Here is a 24,631-nt window from a genome sequence, read left to right as displayed (position 1 = left end):
AGGATTCAGTTTTGTTAGGAACTGGGGAACCTTTTGGGGAAGGGGGAGTCTTTTCCGAAGGGATGGGCTCCACCTTAACCAGGGTGGAACCAGACTGCTGGCGCTAACCTTTAAAAAGGAGATAGAGCAGCTTTTAAACTAGAACAAAGGGGAAAGCCGACAGTCGCTCAGCAGCGCATAGTTCGGAGAGAGGTATCTTTAAAAGATACTAATGATGCATTAGAATTAGGGCATCCCGACAGTGAGGTTCCAATAATTAGAAAAGTAGTCCAAGTGCCTGTAGCTAAAAACTCACCTGAGCTAAAAAATTCTAACTTATCCCTATCAATTAAAAAGCAGAATGAAAATACAAACAAAAAACAAAATTTGAAATGTTTGTATGCTAATGCCAGAAGGTCTAAGAAGTAAGATGGGAGAATTAGAATATATAGCAGTGAATGATGACATAGACATAATTGACATCTCAGAGACATGGTGGAAAGAGGATAACCAATGGGACAGTGCTATACCGGGGTACAAATTATATCGCAGTGACAGAGAGGAGCACCCGGGAGTAGGTGTGGCGCTTTGTCGGGGATGGCATAGAGTCCAACAGGATAAACAATCAAATTCAGAATCTTGTACAAAGTTCTATCGTTCACAAAGCCATTCACAACATCACCCCACTGGATCTCAAGATTCCACTTCAGCCTCGCATACCCTCCAGACTGGTGAGATCAGCATATAGAGACACCCTCCAGGCCCCCCCCATTAAAACCTCATTAAGGAAGAGAGCTCTCTCCACCTCTGGCCCAACTCAATGGGCCAGAGCGCATGGTTCGGAGAGATGTATCTTTAAAGGATACTAATGATGCATTAGAATTAGGGCATCCCGACAGTGAGGTTCCAATAATTAGAAAAGTAGTCCAAGTGCCTGTAACTAAAAACTCACCTGAGCTAAAAAATTCTAACTTATCCCTATCAATTAAAAAGCAGAATAAAAATACAAACAAAAAACAAACTTTGAAATGTTTGTATGCTAATGCCAGAAGTCTAAGAAGTAAGATGGGAGAATTAGAATGTATAGCAGTAAATGATGACATAGACTTAATTGGCATCTCAGAGACATGGTGGAAAGATGATAACCAATGGGACAGTGCTATACCGGGGTTCAAATTATATCCCAATGACAGAGAGGAGCAGTCGGGAGGAGGTGTGGCGCTTTATGTCCGGGATGGCATAGAGTCCAACAGGATAAACATCCTGCCTGAGACTAAATATAAAATTGAATCTTTATGGGTAGAAATCCCTTGTGTATCAGGGAAGACTACAGTGATAGGGGTATACTACTGTCCACCTGGTCAAGATGGTGAGATGGACAGTGAAATGCTAAGAGAAATTAGGGAAGCTAACCAAATTGGTAGTGCAGTAATAATGGGAGACTTCAATTACCCCAATATAGACTGGGTAAATGTATCATCGGGTCACGCTAGAGAGATAACGTTCCTGGATGGAATAAATGATAGCTTTATGGAGCAATTGGTTCAGGAACCGACGAGAGAGGGAGCAATTTTAGATCTAATTCTCAGTGGAGCACAGGACTTGGTGAGAGAGGTAACGGTGGTGGGGCCGCTTGGCAATAGTGATCATAATATGATCAAATTTGATTTAATGACTGGAAAAGGAACAGTGTGCAAATCCAAGGCTCTCGTGCTAAACTTTCAAAGGGAAACTTTGATAAAATGAGAAAAATTGTTAGAAAAAAACTGAAAGGAGCAGCTACAAAAGTAAAAAATGTCCAAGAGGCGTGGTCATTGTTAAAAAAAATACCATTCTAGAAGCACAGTCCAGATGTATTCCACACATTAAGAAAGGTGGAAAGAAGGCAAAACAATTACCGGCATGGTTAGAAGGGGAGGTGAAAGAAGCTATTTTAGCCAAAAGATCTTCATTCAAAAATTGGAAGAAGGATCCAACAGAAGAAAATAGGATAAAGCAATAAACATTGGCAAGTTAAATGTAAGACATTGATAAGACAGGCTAAGAGAGAATTTGAAATGAAGTTGGCTGTAGAGGCAAAAGCTCACAGTAAAAACTTTTTAAAATATATCCGAAGCAGAAAGCCTGTGAGGGAGTCAGTTGGACCGTTAGATGATCGAGGGGTTAAAGGGGCACTTAGAGAAGATAAGGCCATTGCGGAAAGATTAAATGATTTCTTTGCTTCGGTGTTTACTGAAGAAGATGTTGGGGAGGTACCCGTAATGGAGAAGGTTTTCATGGGTAATGATTCAGATGGACTGAATCAAATCACGGTGAACCTAGAAGATGTGGTAGGCCTGATTGACAAACTGAAGAGTAGTAAATCACCTGGACCGGATGGTATACACCCAGAGTTCTGAAGGAACTAAAAAATGAAATTTCAGACCTATTAGTAAAAATTTGTAACTTATCATTAAAATCATCCATTGTACCTGAAGACTGGAGGATAGCAAATGTAACCCCAATATTTAAAAAGGGCTCCAGGGGCGATCCGGGAAACTACAGACCGGTTAGCCTGACTTCAGTGCCAGGAAAAATAGTGGAAAGTGTTCTAAACATCAAAATCACAGAACATATAGAAAGACATGGTTTAATGGAACAAAGTCAGCATGGCTTTACCCAGGGCAAGTCTTGCCTCACAAATCTGCTTCACTTTTTTGAAGGAGTCAATAAACATGTGGATAAAGGTGAACCGGTAGATATAGTATACTTGGATTTTCAGAAGGCGTTTGACAAAGTTCCTCATGAGAGGCTTCTAGGAAAAGTAAAAAGTCATGGGATAGGTGGCGATGTCCTTTCGTGGATTGCAAACTGGCTAAAAGACAGGAAACAGAGAGTAGGATTAAATGGGCAATTTTCTCAGTGGAAGGGAGTGGACAGTGGAGTGCCTCAGGGATCTGTATTGGGACCCTTACTGTTCAATATATTTATAAATGATCTGGAAAGAAATACGACGAGTGAGATAATCAAATTTGCAGATGACACAAAATTGTTCAGAGTAGTTAAATCACAAGCAGATTGTGATAAATTGCAGGAAGACCTTGTGAGACTGGAAAATTGGGCATCCAAATGGCAGATGAAATTTAATGTGGATAAGTGCAAGGTGATGCATATAGGGAAAAATAACCCATGCTATAATTACACGATGTTGGGTTCCATATTAGGTGCTACAACCCAAGAAAGAGATCTAGGTGTCATAGTGGATAACACATTGAAATCGTCGGTTCAGTGTGCTGCGGCAGTCAAAAAAGCAAACAGAATGTTGGGAATTATTAGAAAAGGAATGATGAATAAAACAGAAAATGTCATAATGCCTCTGTATCGCTCCATGGTGAGACCGCACCTTGAATACTGTGTACAGTTCTGGTCGCCGCATCTCAAAAAAGATATAATTGCGATGGAGAAGGTACAGAGAAGGGCTACCAAAATGATAAGGGGAATGGAACAACTCCCCTATGAGGAAAGACTAAAGAGGTTAGGACTTTTCAGCATGGAGAAGAGACGACTGAGGGGGGATATGATAGAGATGTTTAAAATCATGAGAGGACTAGAACGGGTAGATGTGAATCGGTTATTTACTCTTTCGGATAGTAGAAAGACTAGGGGACACTCCATGAAGTTAGCATGGGGCACATTTAAAACTAATCAGAGAAAGTTCTTTTTTACTCAACGCACAATTAAACTCTGGAATTTGTTGCCAGAGAATGTGGTTCGTGCAGTTAGTATAGCTGTGTTTAAAAAAGGATTGGATAAGTTCTTGGAGGAGAAGTCCATTACCTGCTATTAAGTTCACTTAGGGGCGGATTTTAAGAGCCCTGCTCGCGTAAATCCGCCCGGATTTACGCGAGCAGGGCCCTGCGCGCCGGTAAGCCTATTTTACATAGGCCTACCGGCGCGCGCAGACCCCGGGACTCGCGTACGTCCCGGGGTTTTCGGAGGGGGGCGTGTCGGGGGCGTGTCAGGGGGCGGGCCCGGTCGGCACGGCGTTTCGGGGGCGTGTCAGGAGCGTTTTGGGGGCGGGTACGGGGGCGTGGCTACGGCCCGGGGCGGTCCGGGGGCGTGGCCGCGCCCTCCGTACCCGCCCTCAGGTCACGGCCCGGCGCGCAGGAGGCCCCCTGGCGCGCGGGGATTTACGTCTCCCTCCGGGAGGCGTAAATCCCCCGACAAAGGTAAGGGGGGTGGTTTAGACAGGGCCGGGCGGGTGGGTTAGGTAGGGGAAGGGAGGGGAAGGTGAGGGGAGGGCAAAGGAAAGTTCCCTCCGAGGCCGCTCCGATTTCGGAGCGGCCTGGGAGGGAACGGGTTAGGCAGCGCGGCTCGGCGCGCGCCGGCTATACAAAATCAATAGCCTTGCGCGCGCCGATCCAGGGATTTTAGTGGATACGCGCGGCTCCGCGCGTATCTACTAAAATCCAGCGTACTTTTGCTTGAGTCTGATGCGCAAGCAAAAGTAGGCTGATCGCGCTTCTTTTAAAATCTACCCCTTAGAGAATAGCCACTGCCATTAGTAATGGTTACATGGAATAGACTTAGTTTTTGGGTACTTGCCAGGTTCTTATGGCCTGGATTGGCCACTGTTGGAAACAGGATGCTGGGCTTGATGGACCCTTGGTCTGACCCAGTATGGCATTTTCTTATGTTCTCTGAATCACCTACAAAGAATAGGTCTGGTGTTGCTCCCCAACATCCTCTGCAGTGAAGAACAAAGGGGTTTGATAGATCTCGCTCCAAGTTTTCTGCACCTCTGTTTATTTATTTATATCCTACTATTCAGTGCTTTAAAGCAGATTACATTCAGGTACTTCTTGGGTATCAACCCTGTTGCAGATTTTCGTATCGTTCACAAAAAGACAAACCTTTCCCTATAATCCTTCTACAATATCACTTACTACCGATACGTTTACATTTATTCAGAATTTTTTAATCACCTAACTCTAAAAGGCCTAGGCGATATACAAGATGACATTCATAAACCAATTCCAACATATCATAAAAGGCAAATGACAAGTAAATCATAAAATAATAAAATCAAATTTAAACATCATAAAACAAAAACAGTATAATGGGCAATAAATAAATAAAACAATTCTAGCATATCATAAAAGGCAAATAACAAATAAATCGTAACATAATAAAATCAGATAAAACTTCATAAAACAAAGACAGTATTGGCAGCAATAAATAATAAAGCCAGACCAGAAATAAAGAACTAACTAAAAAAAAAAGCTAATTTGAAAAGAAAGGTTTATTAGTTATTGAAGAAGATCTTGCGAAAGAGATTGAAGTGATATCCGAAAAGAAAGAAGAAACCCAATGCATACAGAAATGTCACCCCCAAAATACAAATAAAAATGCAAAGGAAAAGGGTGAAGTGGATAAGAAAATTCAACTAAATAAGACACTAAAGGAATCCAAGAAAAGCTGTAACCAGAATGAGAGAAGCTGGAAAGCTATGAGCACAAATGCTTGTAGTTTAGTCAATAAAATCCCAGATCTGCAAGCCCTAATGAAAGAGGCGGACTTGGACATTGTTGCTGTCACGGAGACGTGGTTCACGGAATCTCATGATTGGGATACGGCAATACCGGGCTATAACTTATTAAGGAAGGACAGAGAGGACAGGAAAGGGGGAGGAGTGGCTCTTTGTCAGAAACAATATCTAAGCATCTGAGCTGCAAGGAAGATGAGGCAAAGAAGAAGCACTATGAGCTGACCAAACAAAGGTGATGGGGCTTCCGTTTCTATTGGAGTGATTTACGGTCCTCCAAATCAAATGGAAGAGCTTGACAAAGCCCTAGTTGAAGACATACAAAAGATGGGAAAGAAGGGAGAAGTGGTGATTGTTGGAGATTTTAATATTCCGGATGTAGACTGGAGAATCCCTTCTGCAGAATCTAACAGTAGTAGAGAGATAGTGGATGCCCTTCAAGAGGCTCTGTTCAAACAAATGGTAATGGAACCCACGAGGGAGGGAGCTATACTTGACTTAGTTCTCACTAATGGAGATAATGTCTCTAATGTCCAGGTGGGTGCCCACCTCAGTACCAGTGATCATCATACAGTATGGTTTCATATCACAAATAGGATACGGAGAAGTAGCACAAAGACTCGAGTTTTGCAGTTCAAAAACACGGACTTTGATGAAATGGGAAAGTACCTGGAGGAAGAACTAGAAGGCTGGGAGAAGGAGAGAGATGTGGAACAGTGGACCAAACTAAAAGGAGCAATTACCAAGGCAACTAATCTATATGTTTGAAAAGTAAAGAAAAGCAAGAAGACATTCAACTGAGAGAGAATGTTACACAGGGGTTGGAGATATATATTGAATAGTATCAGAGAAAGCATCGACTCTTGTGGGACAGCCATGCCCAATGGAAATGCTCCCAATTGGGCAGCACCCTTTGTAACCTTATAAGAGCAGCCACTTAAAGATGAGAATCAGGCTAGGACTGAGGAAGTCATATCTAATGACTGTAGATAATCTAACAATATAGTTTGGTTGAGGGTATCGAATGCCACAGCTAAGTCCGAAAAAATGGCCAGGTACCTAGTCCCAGTATCAAACCCTAAACGAATCTTATCAAAACAAGAGTAGCAATAACTTTGTATTGTGGTGAGGATGAAAACCAAACTGTGAATCATGAATATAAGCATTTTCATCCTGAAAATCCTGAAGTTGTTGCAGCACAACTTTTTCAATGACTTTTGAAAGAAAAAGATTTGTAAGGTCCTGAGTATTACTGTCTGCTTTCTTAAGAGTCTGTCGTATCACTACAGTTTTTAAACTATCTGGCAGCACACCCCGAACTAGTGAAGAATGAACTATAGCTGTGACAAAATGTCCAACCTCAGAGCACATAACATTATTCAAGGCATTGGAGCACAAATTGAAAGCACAAAAACTATCCATCTATTAAAGAATGGAACAAATTTCTGAGACAAAAGGAAGAGTAAAATCGCTTCAAACAGTAGACACAGAGATAATGATAGGGATAAAGGTAAGGCAATCTTCATGTTTACTGTAAGTTTAGAAACCTTATCATGAAATAAACTGGCAAATTGTTCACAAGGTGAAACTGTACAAGGTGTAACAAGTTACCATGAGTCATCTTCACCAGAGCGTGAAATAAAGCATGTGGGCGCAAAGAAGCAGCAGTAATGCACTTAGGAAAGTCATCTTTCTTAGAATTAGTTTGAATAAGCCAGTAATTTAGAACGATGCAACTTGAGACAATCATTAGTCCTATAGTTTTACCCATGTCATTCAGTTCTCTGAACCTTTCTCTTTGCTGCCTTAAGGTTAACTGAAAACCAAGGAATATGATTCCAGTGCTGCAACTGAAATAGTGACATAGATGCTAAAGTGTCCAATGCCATGTGAAGGGAAATCTGCCAGTGGTCTACAAGACTACCAACTTCAGGGTTAATAGGAAGAACAAGATTAGGGAGCCAGAGGGTACAAAGCTGATTAGTCTCTCCATGTGGCCTATGTTGAAAACAAACAAGCTCTACTACTGCCTGGAATATTGGGCTAGGAACCTTTATTCTCCGAGGACAAGCAGGATGACAGTTCACAAGTGGGTGACATTAGATGGATCCTGGCATGGAAAACTTACGTCAAAGTTTCTAGAACTTTGAGCCTCTGTGTATGCCCAGCATGCCATTATATAATGCAGCCATACGGGATCCCGTCAGTCCTTTTTTTCCACATAGCTTCGTGGCTGCAGGTAATTGAGTCTCTCTTTTTCGAGGTTTATTCACTTGTTTCCAGTGAGTTCCTGTAATCAACATAGGGTCCCTTGGTCTTTATCCCCTTAGTCATCTTAACCAGGTTTTTTGCCGTCTTCTGTAAGTTTTCCTTCGCTGACATCCCTGGAGTGGCAGTGCCCACTGGACATAGTTTGTCACCACAATTGAATTTTGATTTGTCAACCCTTTTATTTCGTGCCATGTCCTCATCCGATTTCAAGCTTTGCCCCCGGTGCTCAAAACCATGTCAATCATGGATCTCCCTGATCAGTGTCCTCTGCCTAGTGGCATCGCACGACGTCCAGGGTTGCAGCAAGTGTGCTAAAATGACCCCTAAAGGACATAAGATCCAGCTCGAGAAGATTGAACAAATCTTCGAGTCAGAGAAGGCTGGTCCATCGACATTGGCATTGTGGAGTCATGGAGCCACACCGATGGCCACCAAGGCATCGACATCAAGGGAGCCATCTGCCTCCCCCAGGTTGAAGACTTCAGGTTCATCATCTTCGATCTCAGCACCAAGGAAGGACAGAGAGTCGAGGGGAGCCGTTGAAGCATCTATATTGATCCCTGTCAATGTATGGTACTGAAAACAGAGATACACCAGCTTTGGCTGCAATGCTCCCAAAGCATCCCTGTGGTGAGGACCGCCAATTCTCCAGCGATGCCTGGGGTTTGCAATGATCTCCACCGACTCCAATGCCTGGCACCGATCCTCCTCTCTTTTCTTAAGAGGATGTGATCACACTTCCTGGATCCCAGTCAGTATTGGCACTGGTGATCTTTGAGGAGGAGTTGAAGCATGTGCGCCTGGTGGTGTGTCTTTCCCAGTAGGTTCATTTACTAATCCAGTTAATGTTCATCTGCTGAGAGCTATGACGTCTTCCATTGCACATTTGAAGGAATTTCTCTGGAAGATATCTGCAAAACTGCCATGTAGTCATCTGTACACATGTTCACTTCATACTACTGTCTGGACACTTTCATGAGCTGACAGTGGGTTTGGGCAGTCAGCGAGGTAAAACACAATCTCATGGTAGTCTACTCTCCACTGAGGAGTCCAGGATGCTAAGTAAGAAAATGCTCCACTGCAACCCTCAGCTTGGGGCTCCCCCACATGTAATGGCTAATTCAGCCTGCTTATCAACAGGAAAAATAAGTTTGTTTACCATAAATGGTGTTTTCTGTAGATAGCAGGATGAATTAGCCATGGAATGCCTACCTTCCTCCCTGGAGAGTCAACTACCCTAGCTAGTTCCTGGCTGTGTTGCTAACTGAAGAGGCTTACAAGGCAATGCCCGCATGGGAACTCTCATACATGCTCAGTAGAGTTCAAAGCTCTACAGCTTGGAGAGAGAAGTCCATTTCATGCTGCCAAATGACATCACCCACAAGTAATGGCTAATTCATCCTGCTACTTGTGGAAAATACCGTTTATGGTAAGCAAACTTGCTTTCTACCGTAGTAAATGATATATGCTCAAGTAACTGAAACAATTGATCTCAGCTATTGTTTGTTACCTGGTAGCATGAGAATGCTGTTATACTTTGTAAAGCTTGTGAAAAGTTCCCCCAAAGCAACACATGATGCAGTAAACTGTTTTATGTTTGCCTTCAATTCTATTTTATTTCTGTATATAAGTATGTTTGGGATGAGAGAATCGCTTGTCTTCGTACCTGCCCCTGTGGAGCGGTATCGCCAGATTCTCCTACCGGCTCTTCATCTGTGCCAAGTAATCCTGACATCCAGCACAGCACAGCACCTGCAGGCAGCAGGACAGGTGAGTTATCTGCTTAAGCATGTACCAAGGTGTTATGCAAGGTTAAGTATATAGTGCGTGAGCTGCATTGAGAAAAGTGTAGAAGGAAGATGTCACAGCATCTATTTGCATTATTCCTGCATACATTAGTAATACTGAGCAAAAATAAACTATATATTTCAGAAATATAACTACTACTACCATATATACTCTTCTATGTCTATCTCATGTATAAGTTAATAGGTGATTTTGAGACCAGAATCCATTGAAATGCATTGATCCATGTATAAGTAGAGGTTTAAAATTAGTGATCTATCAGGAAGGTAAAAATTCAAGAAAAGCCATGTCCGAATAAAAAAAAAAAAAATCATGTGGCATGCTAACTTTAGGACATGGCAGTGGTACGACCAGAGTTAGCCGCATAAGTTAAGCAGCTAACTCTGAATATCTGAGTTGGCTACTTAACATACTGTATGTGGCTAACTCTGCTCCGTTTCGGCAGTTTGCACGTACTTACGTGCATACCTTGGGGACTGCATAGTATATGCAGAAGAACAGATTGTATGTGTGCATAAGTCGAACTGGCTTTTTTGGGCCTATTTTCAAGTATTAATTTCTCGACTTATTCACGAGTATATATCGTAAGTGATGTTTTTGCATTAAGGTGGTAAATTGAAAATCTGTTTTGCATAACCATGTGTCCTGCTATTCAGAATTCCACATTACAGGGTAAATTGTAATTTTCAAACTTTAACTGCTAATTATTTTTATTGAGATATAGGTCTTACAGTTCCTTATATCCCATTCCGATACTATTCAAACAATCCTGCGGTGTCAGGAAGTGAGTGCAGGATCATTGCAAGAGCTGGCATTACTGACTGGCATCATCAGCAAAGCAGCACTGCCAGGTAAGACAAGAAGATGGATTAAAAAAGCAGCAATTACCAAAGGTTTATATTGTTTCCACAGTCAAGATTTAACCAAATAATGGGATATATCGCAGACAGAAATGGTTTAACGTTTTAATTAAAATGTAAATCAGCATGGACTGCAAAATGAGTGAGTGAATGAGAATAATCTCTATGATTGATGATTAAGTATTATGACAACAATTTCTATATAGAGATAAGACCTCAGTGTTGGCAAGAGATCTGAATTAACAGAAACTTCATGTGGCCAATAGGTCCAATCATCGGTCTTATATTCTCTAATTTTGGTTTTAAATAAAATTATTTTATTGTATATAATTTAACTTTTATTACAAACTTCCATTTTAATTTGTTTTTGTTTTTGAATTTGAATTTTTAATTTTTAAAAATTGGATACATGTCCATGGGCAGTTATTTAACAACACTGTAAACTTCAATTTATTTACTGTTCTGAAAATCGTTTTGATCAAACTTAGTTTGTCTTTTGTTTCATTGAAAGATTTTACTGCTAAATTGAATTTTAAATTTTAAATAATGCTACAATGCTAGCTATATGTAAAAATGATGTTACAATATTGCTTTGATTTCTTGAATGATGATCATGAAGCAATTGTTTTTGTAGCTTGTGCTGCTTAATTGGACCCAATCGTCTCAAAGGAATTGCATTTTGTTACACTTCAACAACTGTGTAACATTTTGTTGAACTGCAATAACTTAATGTGAATGAAGCACAGTGTTGACTGGTGGAGTTTTTGCCAAACTAATCCAGTGGCATAGTATCTCAAAGACAATGTAAAATTCTCTGCAGCCAGACTTATAATGCAGACTTTAACAATCACATTTCAGTCTCATGTTTTGAAAATCAGACGAACGGTATGAATCACCTCGTCTCTCATGTAATTTGGAATCCCGACAGATTAGAAAACGGCAGAACACTTATCTGAATTCTTGATGATCTCATGCATTTGAGATTTTTCATCACTCGGCTCTGCCGTGACTTGGACCCAGAGGGTCTGCTCACCGCCGCCAACGCGGCCGGCGTTTCACAAAGGACGCTGCTTCAGGGCGGACTCTGAATTTAAACAACACATATGATGAAAAAATTAAATGCCAATGTAAAACCACTTGTAAAATGAAAATGTACTTGAACCTACTTACAATTTTTGAAGAGAAAGCTTCTTCTGCTGTGGTCGGGTTCAGACTGAAATTGTTTTCAAAAGATGGCCGCGCTAATTTTGAACAGCTGATTGGCTTAAAAAGTCACCAATAGGTGCTCACGAATAGATGTTAGCAACGTGGTGACATCATGCTATACTGAGGTTGCCATAAGTACTACGGCGATGTAACAATTGCTACTTGTCAATAGAGATCTTAATGCTGACCCCTGTTAAATGTCATGTATTTTCTCTCTCAATGAAAATTGTGAATAAATTGACATTATTTGCATTTGATTTGTAAATGAAATATTTCAATGAATGAGGCTATTCCACTCAATTTTGGAATTCAAACCGACAGGTTCTTCAGATTTTAATTTGAAAATCCATTCTTGCTCTTTTTTATATAATTGTCTCTCTCTATCGCCCCCTCTTGAGTCACGTCTGATATGCTCTAAAACAAACCATTTCAGTTCCTTGACATCATGATTTTCCTGAATACAATGCGCTACTATTGGAGCAGATATTTTCTTATTCTTCAAACAGCTCTTGTGTTCACCTATTCTTAATTTGAATGATCTCGTTGTCTGTCCCACGTAGATTTTATTACATGGACATCTTATGATGTAAATCACATGATCTGTTTGACATGTGGTGAAATTATTCAACTTATATTTGTATTGTGTCTGTGTACAAATATATTCCTTAATTTCTAAGGTTTGGTCACAGATTTTGCAGTGACCGCATCTGAAATGACCCAATGGTATAGTCCCATCAATGGATTGAGGATGTACAATGTCTTTCAACGTGGACGGACTTAAGATTTCTCTCAAATTCTTTGATCTTGAATAAGCTGCTCGGAATTCCATGTTTTGCATGCCCGGTATCATTTTGATAAGAAACCAATAGTGGCGCATGGCTTGTACAATTTTATGGCTTGTACAATTTTACGTGACCAAGGAGAATATTGAGTCACGCAAGTAATCATGTTCACATCTTGAGATTTGGGCTGAGGTGCAAGAAGCGCGTCGCGGTCATAATATAATGCACGTTTGAACCCAGTTTTAATACATTTATTGGGATAGCCTCTTTTCTTCAAATCCAATTTTAACTTTTCTGATTGTTGTCTATATAATGAAATATTAGAACAGTTCCGTTTGTATCTCAGGAATTGTGAAAAGGGAAGGCTGTTCTTCAGTTTATTTATTTATTTATTTAGAGGTTTTTATATACCGCAGTACGTAAAATATACATCACCGCGGTTTACAATTAACAATAAATTAGCAACAAGGCTTTACAAATTAACAGAATTAATAAATATTAATTACATATAACAGGATTAACAGCAAACAGGCTGTTTGCTGTTAAACAGGCTGTTTCAGTGGCATAGGATGTGCGCTATCAAAGTGCAACATGGTGTTGTGGTCTGTTGGTTTTTTGAATACACTAGTAATGATTTCACCATCTTCCATTTTTCTCAATAAAACATCCAAAAATGAGATTTCAACAAAATTGTAATTTAATACAAACTGAATTTTGTCGTCACAAGTATTGATCCACTTCTCAAATGAATGTAGTTCTTGTTCAGTGCCACTCCACAGAATGAAAATATCATCAATATAACGTTTGTAAAATGATATCTTGGAATCAAATGGCGAGTTGTAAATCCATTCTTGTTCAAATTCTGTCATGAAGAGGTTGGCAATAGTGGGGGCCATGGTTGCGCCCATGGCTGTTCCGGAAATTTGCTGATAGTATTTGCCTTGAAATATGAAAAAATTCTTTTTGAGTGCAATGGAAGCCAATTGTAATATAAAATCACTAGCGGCTACCAACTCGCTCACCCGTAATGCTCCGAAGAATGCAAGTGAAAATTTATTTATTTATTTATTTCACATTTTTATATACCGGGATTCATGCAGAATTTGCATATCATCTCGGTTTACATTGTAACTGAAAACGACAAGCATGAGGAATGCAAGTTACATAGAACAGGGTATTAAACTTGGAAACAGATTACATGGGTAAAATAACTTTGTACATGGGTAAATTAACATGGATATAATAACTTAGTGCATAATGGAGGATGGAGAAAAAATTATCGTAGTAATATTTTATATTTCAAGCTTGGTTTGAGGGTCTTTAGATAGACTAAAATGCGAGCCGAAATAAATCTGTTTCGAATTTGAATGAACAATTGATGCTAGGAGCCTCCAAAGGGTCCCCAGTAGGTTGTGGGTGATGGGATGTCGTGATGGGTGATCTATTTATTTATTTGTCTATGAGGTTTTATATACCGTCATTTGGCTTCATTATAAAACCATCATAAAGATTTACAAACATGAGAAGATTACAAACATATTAATATGACTTTTAACAACGAGAGACATCCGTTACAAAGATTAACTAAAACTAGCACTACGGATTACACGAAGGGGTACACAAAGGGCAATACCCCTTTGTCGCGCGACACCTGGTGGTAAGGCGCCGTTTAACGGTCGGTGCTGCCTTTGATGACAACGGGGGTGCTTGTCTCCCGATCGGGGCTCTCTCTCTCATCGCTTTCCTTCTCAGTTCCTGATGGGTTTTTTTTCATTTCTCATGGCGGTGAAGATGTGTTGCAGGGTGCCTGGAGATGGTGGGTGGCCTCCCTGTTCGCGGGCACCCGGTGGTAAGATGATGGGATGTCATCTGTCGATGATTGACCCTGCCTTCTTTGACCATCCTGCCAACATCTTCATCAGTAAGAAGGACTTGGTGGAATCTCCTCAACTGCGCACCTTCAGGAAGAATGCCAAGCCTGCCATGTGTTTGAAAACGGAGCTTCTGGATGCCCCGTTCTCTTTTGCTGCAGAAATACATTTTACAATCAGGTTGTTGATATCAGGTAATCTGCCACTGGGCCTTGACTCCCACCCATGTCTTTTAGTAATTCCGTCACATGGTTGTAGCTTCGGCAGTATTTGTTCATAGGTGGTTGGAGACCAATCTTCCATAAGTATGCTGGCATGAGCATCCCCACTTCGTCTGCCATGGGTACCTGCTTATGAAACATCCCACTTAGCACAAGATAGGGAATCAGCAATACCATTACATACCCCGGAACATGTCCAGCTCTTACCATCATATTGCACAAAGCCACTAATACTATCTCTCTAAGGAAAGCAACAACTTTTCGGCAATTGGCCAGTTGCAAGTTCTATATCTGAAACACTGCTTGTTTGTCACAGAAGAATATTATGTGCTGCTTTTTTTTTTTTTTTTTTTGTCTGTCGCTCCATAATACTGGGGGGAAAAATTCCAGAAATGTTGTTCTTCGTGAGTCCAATGTCGACCCACTCCGTAGGCCCGTCCTAGTGCACCACGCATCTTTCAAGAATGCGCCGAAACCCCCAACCATCTGACACATCCATGTGAATGTCCAAATCTTTGCTAGAAAGCGGGGGTCCTTGCAGAATGGATACTCTATTGAATTCTTTCAGGGATGAACCCCAGACAGTGAAATCGGTGTGCATGGCCCTTGACACTCTTTAAGAAGTGATCCAGTCATGTATACAGACTGTGGCTGCTGCCAGCCTTCTCGTAAAATCTCGCCCCATGGGACATGGGGCGAGATTTTACGAGAAGGTTCCCAGGATGGACTGTGCAGCTCATAATGTTATCATCTTTGCTGTCGCTGCCTGCTGGATCGTTGTGGGCAATTTTTTTTACTTTCTCCCTTGGGAGCCTGGCAACATTTTGGTTGAATTCAACTCGACGCCGAGGAAGGAAATGATTTTTGTCGGACCCTCTGTTTTGTTGTGTGCCAAGGAACTCCGTAATCCTCAGCAATAGATTGGAAATTGCGCAGCAAACATGCTCAGCCGTCGAGTCTCTTGGACCAACGAACAGAAAGTTGACTAAATAATGAATGATGATGTTTGAGGCTGCCTTCTGTGCTATCACCCAATGTAGGAATGAGCTAAATAGCTTGAAATATGCGCATGAGACTGAGCATCCCATAGGCATACATTTATCGAAGAAATATCGCTTCCTGAAGGTAAAGGCCAATAATGGCACCCTCATTGCGCCGCCCAAGGCACTGATTGGCTGCCATGCCATCCTGTGATGCCACCGGCTCCACTTGCAAGATGGCCCACCAGCTCAGGTAATCGCCCCCTCCCTCCAAGCTGCTACATTAACCCTGATCGTACATTTGTCGAAGTATACTCACTAACATGTAGGCTTGAATCCGGTTCACGATACTTTTGGGCACTCATTTTTCCTTGTCTTGAGGTGCTGCCCCATCCTTAAACTTCCTTTTGTTGTCTATGTATGTCCATTTTCATATTTTCTTGTGTAATTTTCTGGGCACACATAAGGTGGTAAGTGTCGGAGGGCCTCTGGACTCGTTGTCAGCTGCCTTTACCACAGGCTGTCACTTGTGGAGTCAGAATCAGATGAAGCCGAAGAACTGTCTGAGCTGGAACATGCTGTACGCTTGCAATTCATCTTGCACTTTTTTCCTGCTGTTAAATTATTGGCTTCCACACGTGTGTCCTCCATCTTCTGCCCTCTACCCCTATTGTCGTCTCTGTATTCACCCACATTGCCGACTCCCGTCTGTACTGATTGCTCTGAGCGGCTGGTGTTTGCCCTGTGCTCCGAGCTTTGCATTTTCTGATGCGTTCCTGTGTCCATTTGAGCCACTGCTTCGGCTTGTCCGATCCTTGTAGTCATTTTTACAATGTTCCACCACTATCATTTTTCGGAAATGCAATGCTAAATAGCCATGTTTTCAGTGCTTTTTTTAAGATCTTAATATTCAGTTCTAGCCTTAGCTTGACTGGCATAGTTTTCCAGAGTTTAGGGCCGGCTATGGAAATTGCTCTGTCCCTAACCTCACTTAAGTGTACGCCTTGAACAGTAGGAACTTGTAAGAGACCTTTGTTCGCGGATCTAAGTGTTCTATTAGGAATGTAAAGTTGAAGTGAGGCGTTTAGCCAGGTGACATTATTATTATATAATGAATTATGGGTGATCGTTAGTATTTTATATTGGGCTCTATGTTTGATAGCAACCAGTGTGGCGATTGTAGTGTTGAAGAGATATGATCAAATTTATTGCATCTCATTAGTACTCTTGTGGTAGCATTCTGTAATATCTGTAAAAAATGAGTTGTTTGAAGTAAACCCAGTAAGAGGGAATTACAATAATCAAATTCTCTGAAGACTAGCATTTGAAGTACAGTTCTATAATCATCTTGATGTAGTAAAGGTTTTAATTTTTTAATAACGTTCAATTTATAGTATCCATTCTTCAGTTTTATATTTATGTTTTTTCATGGAAAGTTTACTATCGATAGTGATGTCTAGATCTCTTCCATATTCTGAAAGCTCTATTTTTATTTGGTCATTTAAGAAAGCTATTGATGTAGATGGTGTATTTGATATCTTTCTATTCAGCATCCAACTGCAGTGGTAGTTGCAAGAGGATCATCCAGCGTTCCCCTTCAAACACCGGACTGGCTAGAACTCACAACAGATGCAAGCCTCCAGGGTTGGAGGGCTCACTGTCAGGAGTTGACAGCACAGGGGCACTGGAGCAAAGAAGAGTCTCTCTGGAGCATCAAACAGCTGGAAGCTGATGCCATTCGGTTGGCAAGTTGCAATTCGTCGAATAATGTCAGACACTGCAACGACTGAGGCTTATATCAATTAATAGGGAGGAAACAAGAAACAGCAAGTGTCGCAGGAAATAGTCCAACTCATGGAATGGGTGGAAGTACATCTTCAGGAAATCTCAGCCTCAAACATTGCAGGAAAAGACAATGCAAGAGCTGACTTTCTCAGCAGACAGAGTCTGGATCCAGGAGAAAGGGAATGGTACAATGAAGTATTGCAGCTCATAGTGGGCTGTTGGTACCTCCCATTTCTAGGCTTGCAGGTGACATCTCAAAATGAGAAGGTTCCTCGCTTCTTCAGTCTCAGGAGAGATCTGAAGTTTTTGTGCATTGATGCCCTTGTGCAGGAGTGGCCGGAAGGCAAGTTCCTATAGACCTTTTCCCTATAGCAAATGTTGGTAAGAATGATTCGGAGGTTCAAGAGAAACACGGGGTTGGTATTTCTGGTGGCATCAGATTGGCCCAGGAGGCTGTGGTATGCAGATCTGTGGAGACCTCTCATGGAATATCCTCTCCGATTACCGGTCCACAGGGATCTGCTATGGCAGGAGCCTATTCTTCTTGAAGATTCAACTTGATTTGTGTCTTGCAGTGTGGCTCTTGAGAGGACTTAGTTGCTGAAACGTGGATAATCCACTGCTGTGATTTCCACCTTGCTTTGAGTACGAAAGTTGTTCTCTTCCTTTAGCCTATGTTCACATTTGGCGAATGTTTGAGGCTTGGTGTGTGGAACGAGGGGTTCATCCTCCGGTTAAAATCCAGTTCAGGATGGGTTGTGTAAGAACTTGGCCCTTAATTCCTTGAAGGTACAAGTGGCAGCTCTTGCCTGTTTCCAAGGTCAAATAATTGGTGAACCCTTGTCTGCCCATCCATTTGTGGCACGGTCTTGAAAGGAATGAAGCATCTTTGTCCGTTCCCCCCCCCCCCTTGTAATTGCCAGTGCCCTTGTGGAGTCTTAATCTGGTTATGCATTTATCCCAGGACAAGCAGGATGCTAGTCCTCACATATGGGTGACGTCATTCACGGAGCCCTTAAGCGGGAAAAACTTCTGGCAAGTTTCTAGAAGCTTTTGATTTGGCTGCCTGAGGCTACTGAGCATGCCCGGCATGCCATGATATTCCCTGCCACAGGGGTCTCACTCCAGTCTTATTTTTTCCGCGCTGCTGACTGCATCGCGTTTTTTCATTAGGAGCCTGTGATTTCCTCACACTTACAAAATATTTAAAAATTTTTCGCCTTACCGGGTCTCATTCGGTTTGTCACCGGCTGGTGACAAACATTATAGAATTTTTTCCTTAAAAAAATCATCGTACGATCGACGGATGTCGACTGACAGAACTACAGGGTTCAAAAAATGTCCGGCCTGCAACCGGACTATGTCAATAACAGACCCGCACATCGAGTGCGTTCGCTGCCTGGGAAAGGACCATGACATCGCTGCCTGTACCCAGTGCCAAGAGATGACGGCGAAAGGTAGGAAGTTGAGACACGAAAAGATGGCCCAACTTTTTAAAATTCAAACACCGCCATCACCGATAACTTCCTCTAAATCTTCGCCGGCCGGCGTTACAAAAAAGTTACTAATAACCAAACGCCACATCGAGGGATCGGGGGACGCCTCTTCGCCAACCCCATCTACCTCGTCCGCAAAATCGGCATCTGAAATTCGTCCGCATAAACACCGTACACATCATAAAGTTCCTCTACTTCCACCGCCAGAGGAACCAGTGCCTAAAAAACGAAAAAAGTCATCGACCATCGTGACAGAACCGCTGCCATCGACATCAGTATCCGACCTAACAGCTTTAATCAAGCAGATTGTCACGGATGCTTTCAAAGAGAATATGCCGGCGTCATCGCCGATGCCGACCTCCGAGTCGATGCCGACCTCCGGGTCGATGCCGGCCATCGGGCCGATGCCGAAGGACCAGTCGATACCGACTACAGATTCGATGACGCCATCGGGAACGATGACGATGCCGATGTCGATGCCAACATCCATTTCCATGGCCATACTTCCATCGACCTCGATGACGATGCCGATATCCCTACCATCGGTACAAGAAAAATTCTCAGGCTGCTCAGAGATGTCACGGGCTACTTTTTCGATAGCCCCATCATCGATTCAGCCGCAGCCGTCTATGACATTGATGGCCTCCGTATCATCATGGATTCCTAGGCCAATTCCTTCATTACTTCCTGTGTCCATACCAGCAACTTCCACGGTAACACCTCACTATACAATAGCTTCAACGGAAGCTCCTGTACATAGTTTAACTCCTTCTTCAAAAAAGGCACCAGGGAAGTCCAAACACACTTCCAGATCTGTCACTGACATCTCTTCGGAAAAGAAATTACATGAAATCCTCACGAAGAGATACCAAGATCTCTTGGCATCTTTGCCAGTGGGGCCTGAGGAAGAAGCAGACACAGAAAGAGAAAGGGAAGTAAGTGACACTTCACCTGACCCTCAAGATCCCTTACAGGGCACATCAGGGATGTCCCCATCTAGGGTACAAACCTCTCATACATACCAGACAATATCGGATACCTGGTCAGATACACAATCTGAACATTCTTCGGAGGATTTCCTTTCGGATCATACTCCCCCTCAGGCAAAGAAACAATCTCCTCCTGAGGATTTATCCTTCTCTGCATTTATCCAAGAAATGTCAGAATCTATTCCCTTTCAACTACAAGCAGAAAAGGACGAAAGACAACAGACTCTGGAAATTCTACAGTTCGTAGATCCCCCAAAACACAATTTGGCTATCCCAGTGCATGAGGTTTTGTTGCAACTCCAGCAAAGAATCTGGGAACACCCTTGCACAACACCAGGAGTCAACAGAAGAGTGGACTCTACTTACTTAGTCCAAGCTGCACCAGGATTCGACAAGACCCAGCTTCCTCACAACTCCCTAGTGGTGGAATCGGCACAGAAGAAATCAAGAAGATCTAAAACCCATGCCTCTATTCCTCCTGGAAAGGATAACAGGTTTTTAGACCTTATTGGCAGGAAGATTTACCAAGGGGCTATGCTAAATTCCAAAATTGCTGCTTACCAATTGTACATGACGCAGCACCAAAGGAATTTATGGAAACAGATGGAAGAATTCTTACCCTCACTGCCTCAAACACAACAAGAGGCAGCTCAACAGATTATCCAAAAGGGCTTTGATGCTGGAAAGCATGAGGTTCGTGCAGCATACGACGCCTTTGAAACCTCTGCTAGGACTGCAGCATCTGGAATATCTGCAAGAAGATGGGCCTGGCTAAAGGCTTCGGACTTGCGCCCAGAAGTTCAAGACAAGTTGGTGGACTTGCCCTGTCAGGGTGACAATTTGTTCGGCACAAAAGTGCAAGACGCTGTTGCACAACTTAGAGATCACTCTGAGACTTTGAAACAGCTCTCCACTTTGTCACATGACACATCAGTCCATCCTCCACGGAGACTGCCCCGTAGGAACACAAAGCGTCCATACTATAGACCAAGGAGATATTATCCGCAGAACTCTAGGCCAAGACCTGCGAGACCCCAACAGCGTCCTCAACAGCGACAGCAAAGGGCCGCACGACCTCAGCCACCGCCTCAGACAACTTCAACCTCTGGTTTTTGAAAGCCGTCCCAGAGAACACTGCCAACTACCCAACCCTCATCCACAGTTACCGGTTGGGGGAAGAATTTCCCAATTTTACTCACAATGGGAAAACATTACAACAGATCAGTGGGTCTTATCAATAGTTCGTCAAGGTTACCAACTAGACTTCACATCCCCACCTCAGGAGTTACCACCAAAACACTCCTATCTGGACAACGATCCTCAATTACAAGTAGAATTATCTGCCCTTCTGAAGGCAAATGCGATAGAACCCGTACCATGCACTCAGAAGGGAAGAGGATTCTATTCCCGGTATTTCCTCATTCCAAAGAAAACCGGAGGCCTACGTCCCATCCTAGATCTCAGAAATCTCAACAAATTTCTCAGAAAAGAGAAATTCAGGATGTTATCATTAGGAACCATGCTTCCACTCATACAACAGGGAGATTGGCTTTGTTCTCTGGATCTTCAGGACGCATACACTCATGTTCCAATCTTCCCACCTCATCGCAAATACCTCAGATTCACGGTGAAAAATCACCATTTCCAATACAAAGTCTTGCCGTTCGGCCTAACCTCCGCCCCGAGAGTATTCACAAAATGCCTAGCGGTGGTGGCGGGACACTTACACAAACAGGGAATTCATGTGTTCCCTTACCTCGACGATTGGCTCATAAAAAGCCAATCGCAACAAGGAGCAGTAACGTCTCTTCATTCCACAATACAGTTACTACACAAGCTGGGATTCATCATCAATTATCAAAAGTCCCAGCTGCAACCATCTCATGTGCTCCAGTATATAGGTGCAGAATTAAACACCAACATAGCACATGCGTTTCTTCCAAAAGACCGTGCTCATACGCTGTCCCAGCTGGCATACGAGGTATCAAGGCAACCGTACGTCACAGCTCATCAGTTCCTAATCCTATTGGGACACATGGCTTCTACAGTCCACGTCACACCCATGGCATGACTTGCCATGAGACTCACCCAATGGACTCTACGATCACAATGGATCCAAGCCATTCAACCACTGTACTGTCAAATCAAGGTAACCCACCAGCTTCGAGCCTCGCTACAATGGTGGACAATCAAGAACAATTTATGCAAAGGCCTACCTTTCCAAAAACCGATCCCTTGCATAACATTAACTACAGATGCATCCACATTGGGATGGGGGGCTCACCTGCACACTCTTCAAACTCAAGGGACTTGGACAAAACTCGAAGCCACATATCAAATCAATTTTCTAGAACTTCGAGCTATACGTTATGCGCTGCATGCGTTCAAGGACTACCTTTCACACAAGACTGTGCTAATCCAGACGGACAATACAGTAGCCATGTGGTACATCAACAAACAGGGAGGTACGGGTTCGTATCTCCTATGTCAGGAAGCAGCACAAATTTGGGACTGGGCCTTAGACCACTCAATTTTCCTGCAGGCGACTTATCTTGCAGGGATTCACAACGTCCTAGCAGACCGACTCAGTCGCCAATTTCAGCCACACGAGTGGTCTTTGAATCCCTCAGTTGCGACCAAGATCTTCCGACAGTGGGGACAACCGTCAATAGATCTCTTTGCGTCGCATCTGAATTACAAGGTGCGCAACTTCTGTTCTCTACACAACCAGAAGAACCACCCAGCCAAGGACGCCTTTGCTCGCCCTTGGAACTCAGGCCTACTCTATGCGTACCCTCCAATACCGCTTATCACCAAGACGCTGGTGAAACTGCAACAGGACAAAGGGACAATGATACTCATAGCCCCGTATTGGCCTCGACAAGTATGGTTTCCCACACTGCTAGACCTGTCAGTCAGGGATCCAGTTCGCCTGGGAGTACCTCCCGATCTCATTACTCAGCATCAGGGTCGGTTGCGCCATCCCAACCTCCAATCTCTATCCCTGACAGCATGGATGTTGAAAGCCTAATCCTACAATCCCTTGATCTTTCCACTGATGTTTCTCAAGTACTTATAGCCTCCCGTAAACCCTCCACACGAAGAAATTATTCTTACAAATGGAAGCGGTTTACTTCTTGGTGTAAGCAAAAGCACATAGATCCTTTCACTTGCCCCACTACTTCTCTATTAGATTATTTGTACCATCTTTCAGACTCAGGTCTGCAGACATCATCAATCAGAGTGCATCTCAGCGCAATCTCCGCTTACCACACCAAGATAGGGGATGCACCTATATCCACACAACCTCTCGTCACTAGATTCATGAGAGGTCTCAATCACCTTAAGCCACCGATTCGGCCTCCGGCTACTCAATGGGACCTGAATCTGGTTTTAACAAGGTTAATGCATTCTCCTTTCAAACCTATAGATTCCTGTGACCTTAAATATCTCACATGGAAAACTATTTTCCTCATAGCCATCACATCAGCTAGGAGGGTTAGTGAGTTACAAGCACTTGTCACATACGAACCTTATACAAAGTTTCTCCATGACAGAGTGGTTCTCCGAACACACCCAAAATTCCTCCCTAAGGTAGTTACGGAATTCCACTTGAATCAAACAATAGTTTTACCCACATTCTTTCCTAGACCTCACTCTCACCAAGGGGAAAGAGCTTTACACACTTTGGACTGTAAACGTGCATTGTCTTTTTATTTGAATCGCACTACATCCCTTAGAAAATCCAATCAGCTTTTTGTCTCTTATGATCCAAATAAGCCAGGTAAAGCAGTGGGAAAACATACTCTATCCAATTGGTTAGCAGATTGTATACAATTCTGCTACGAAAAAGCAGGCCTTCCTCTCCAAGGGCGAGTAAAGGCACATTCAGTAAGAGCCATGTCAACTTCAGTAGCACATTTTCGTTCAGTGCCAATTATTGACATTTGTAAAGCAGCAACATGGAGTTCTCTTCACACCTTTGCAGCTCATTACTGTTTGGACAAGGAAGGAAGACGGGATTCAGCCTATGGACAATCTGTCTTAAAGAACTTGTTTCCTGTTTAATCCCAACTCCTTCTACATCCATCCTGCTGTATTCTTCGGCTGACTCATTTCTTCAACACGGAATTCCGGTTACCTGCATGGACAATGACTCAGCCTCTAGCTTGCTAATCACCCATATGTGAGGACTAGCATCCTGCTTGTCCTGGGATAAAGCAAAATTGCTTACCTTGTAATAGGTGTTATCCCAGGACAGCAGGATGTAGTCCTCACGAAACCCACCCGCCACCCCGCGGAGTTGGGCATCGGACTTTAGTTTCTTATTGGCTAACGCTTCTTGCTACATACAAGACTGGAGTGAGACCCCTGTGGCAGGGAATATCATGGCATGCCGGGCATGCTCAGTAGCCTCAGGCAGCCAAATCAAAAGCTTCTAGAAACTTGCCAGAAGTTTTTCCCGCTTAAGGGCTCCGTGAATGACGTCACCCATATGTGAGGACTACATCCTGCTGTCCTGGGATAACACCTATTACAAGGTAAGCAATTTTGCTTTCTGGCAGGTCCCACCTTCCAACCACTGTGTAGCCTCTTCCTGAGGTTACTTACTTAGAGGACAATGTTCTCTGTGTAGAGTTTCCAAACTGTGGGCTCTGTCTTGCTGAGAACCATCTCTGCAAATGTCTCCAGGAGCAGTCCAGATTCAAACTGTTATATCCTTTTGACCAAAGGTGGTCTTGGATTTTCACTTGAGTCAATCAATTCCCTGCCGACTCCTGGCAGGGAGAGAGAGGTGAATGAATATCGCCTGTTGCGGACCTTGGGTATCAAGCGGCAGGGATGGGCATTCTCAAGTCCT

General features: G+C 42.9%; 1 protein-coding gene across 4 annotated transcripts in view; it reads left to right on the top strand.

The window, feature by feature from the left end:
- The window catches only part of NUP205 (nucleoporin 205), a 558,669-nt gene that overhangs the window by 426,692 nt on the left and 107,346 nt on the right, over positions 1-24,631 (top strand). For all 4 annotated transcript variants that reach the window (XR_003858760.1, XM_029616971.1, XM_029616970.1 and 1 more), the window contains 2 exons: positions 9,406-9,544; positions 10,305-10,431. Coding sequence is in view for 3 of the 4 variants with exons in the window: in XM_029616971.1 (XP_029472831.1) it covers positions 9,406-9,544; positions 10,305-10,431 (266 nt within the window). In the remaining variant the exon portion in view is untranslated. The remainder of the gene's footprint in view (positions 1-9,405; positions 9,545-10,304; positions 10,432-24,631) is intronic.

This window comes from Rhinatrema bivittatum, chromosome 9, assembly GCF_901001135.1.
Source record: "Rhinatrema bivittatum chromosome 9, aRhiBiv1.1, whole genome shotgun sequence".
Lineage (NCBI taxonomy): Eukaryota > Metazoa > Chordata > Amphibia > Gymnophiona > Rhinatrematidae > Rhinatrema > Rhinatrema bivittatum.
This window is presented reverse-complemented; position numbering and strand designations above follow the sequence as displayed.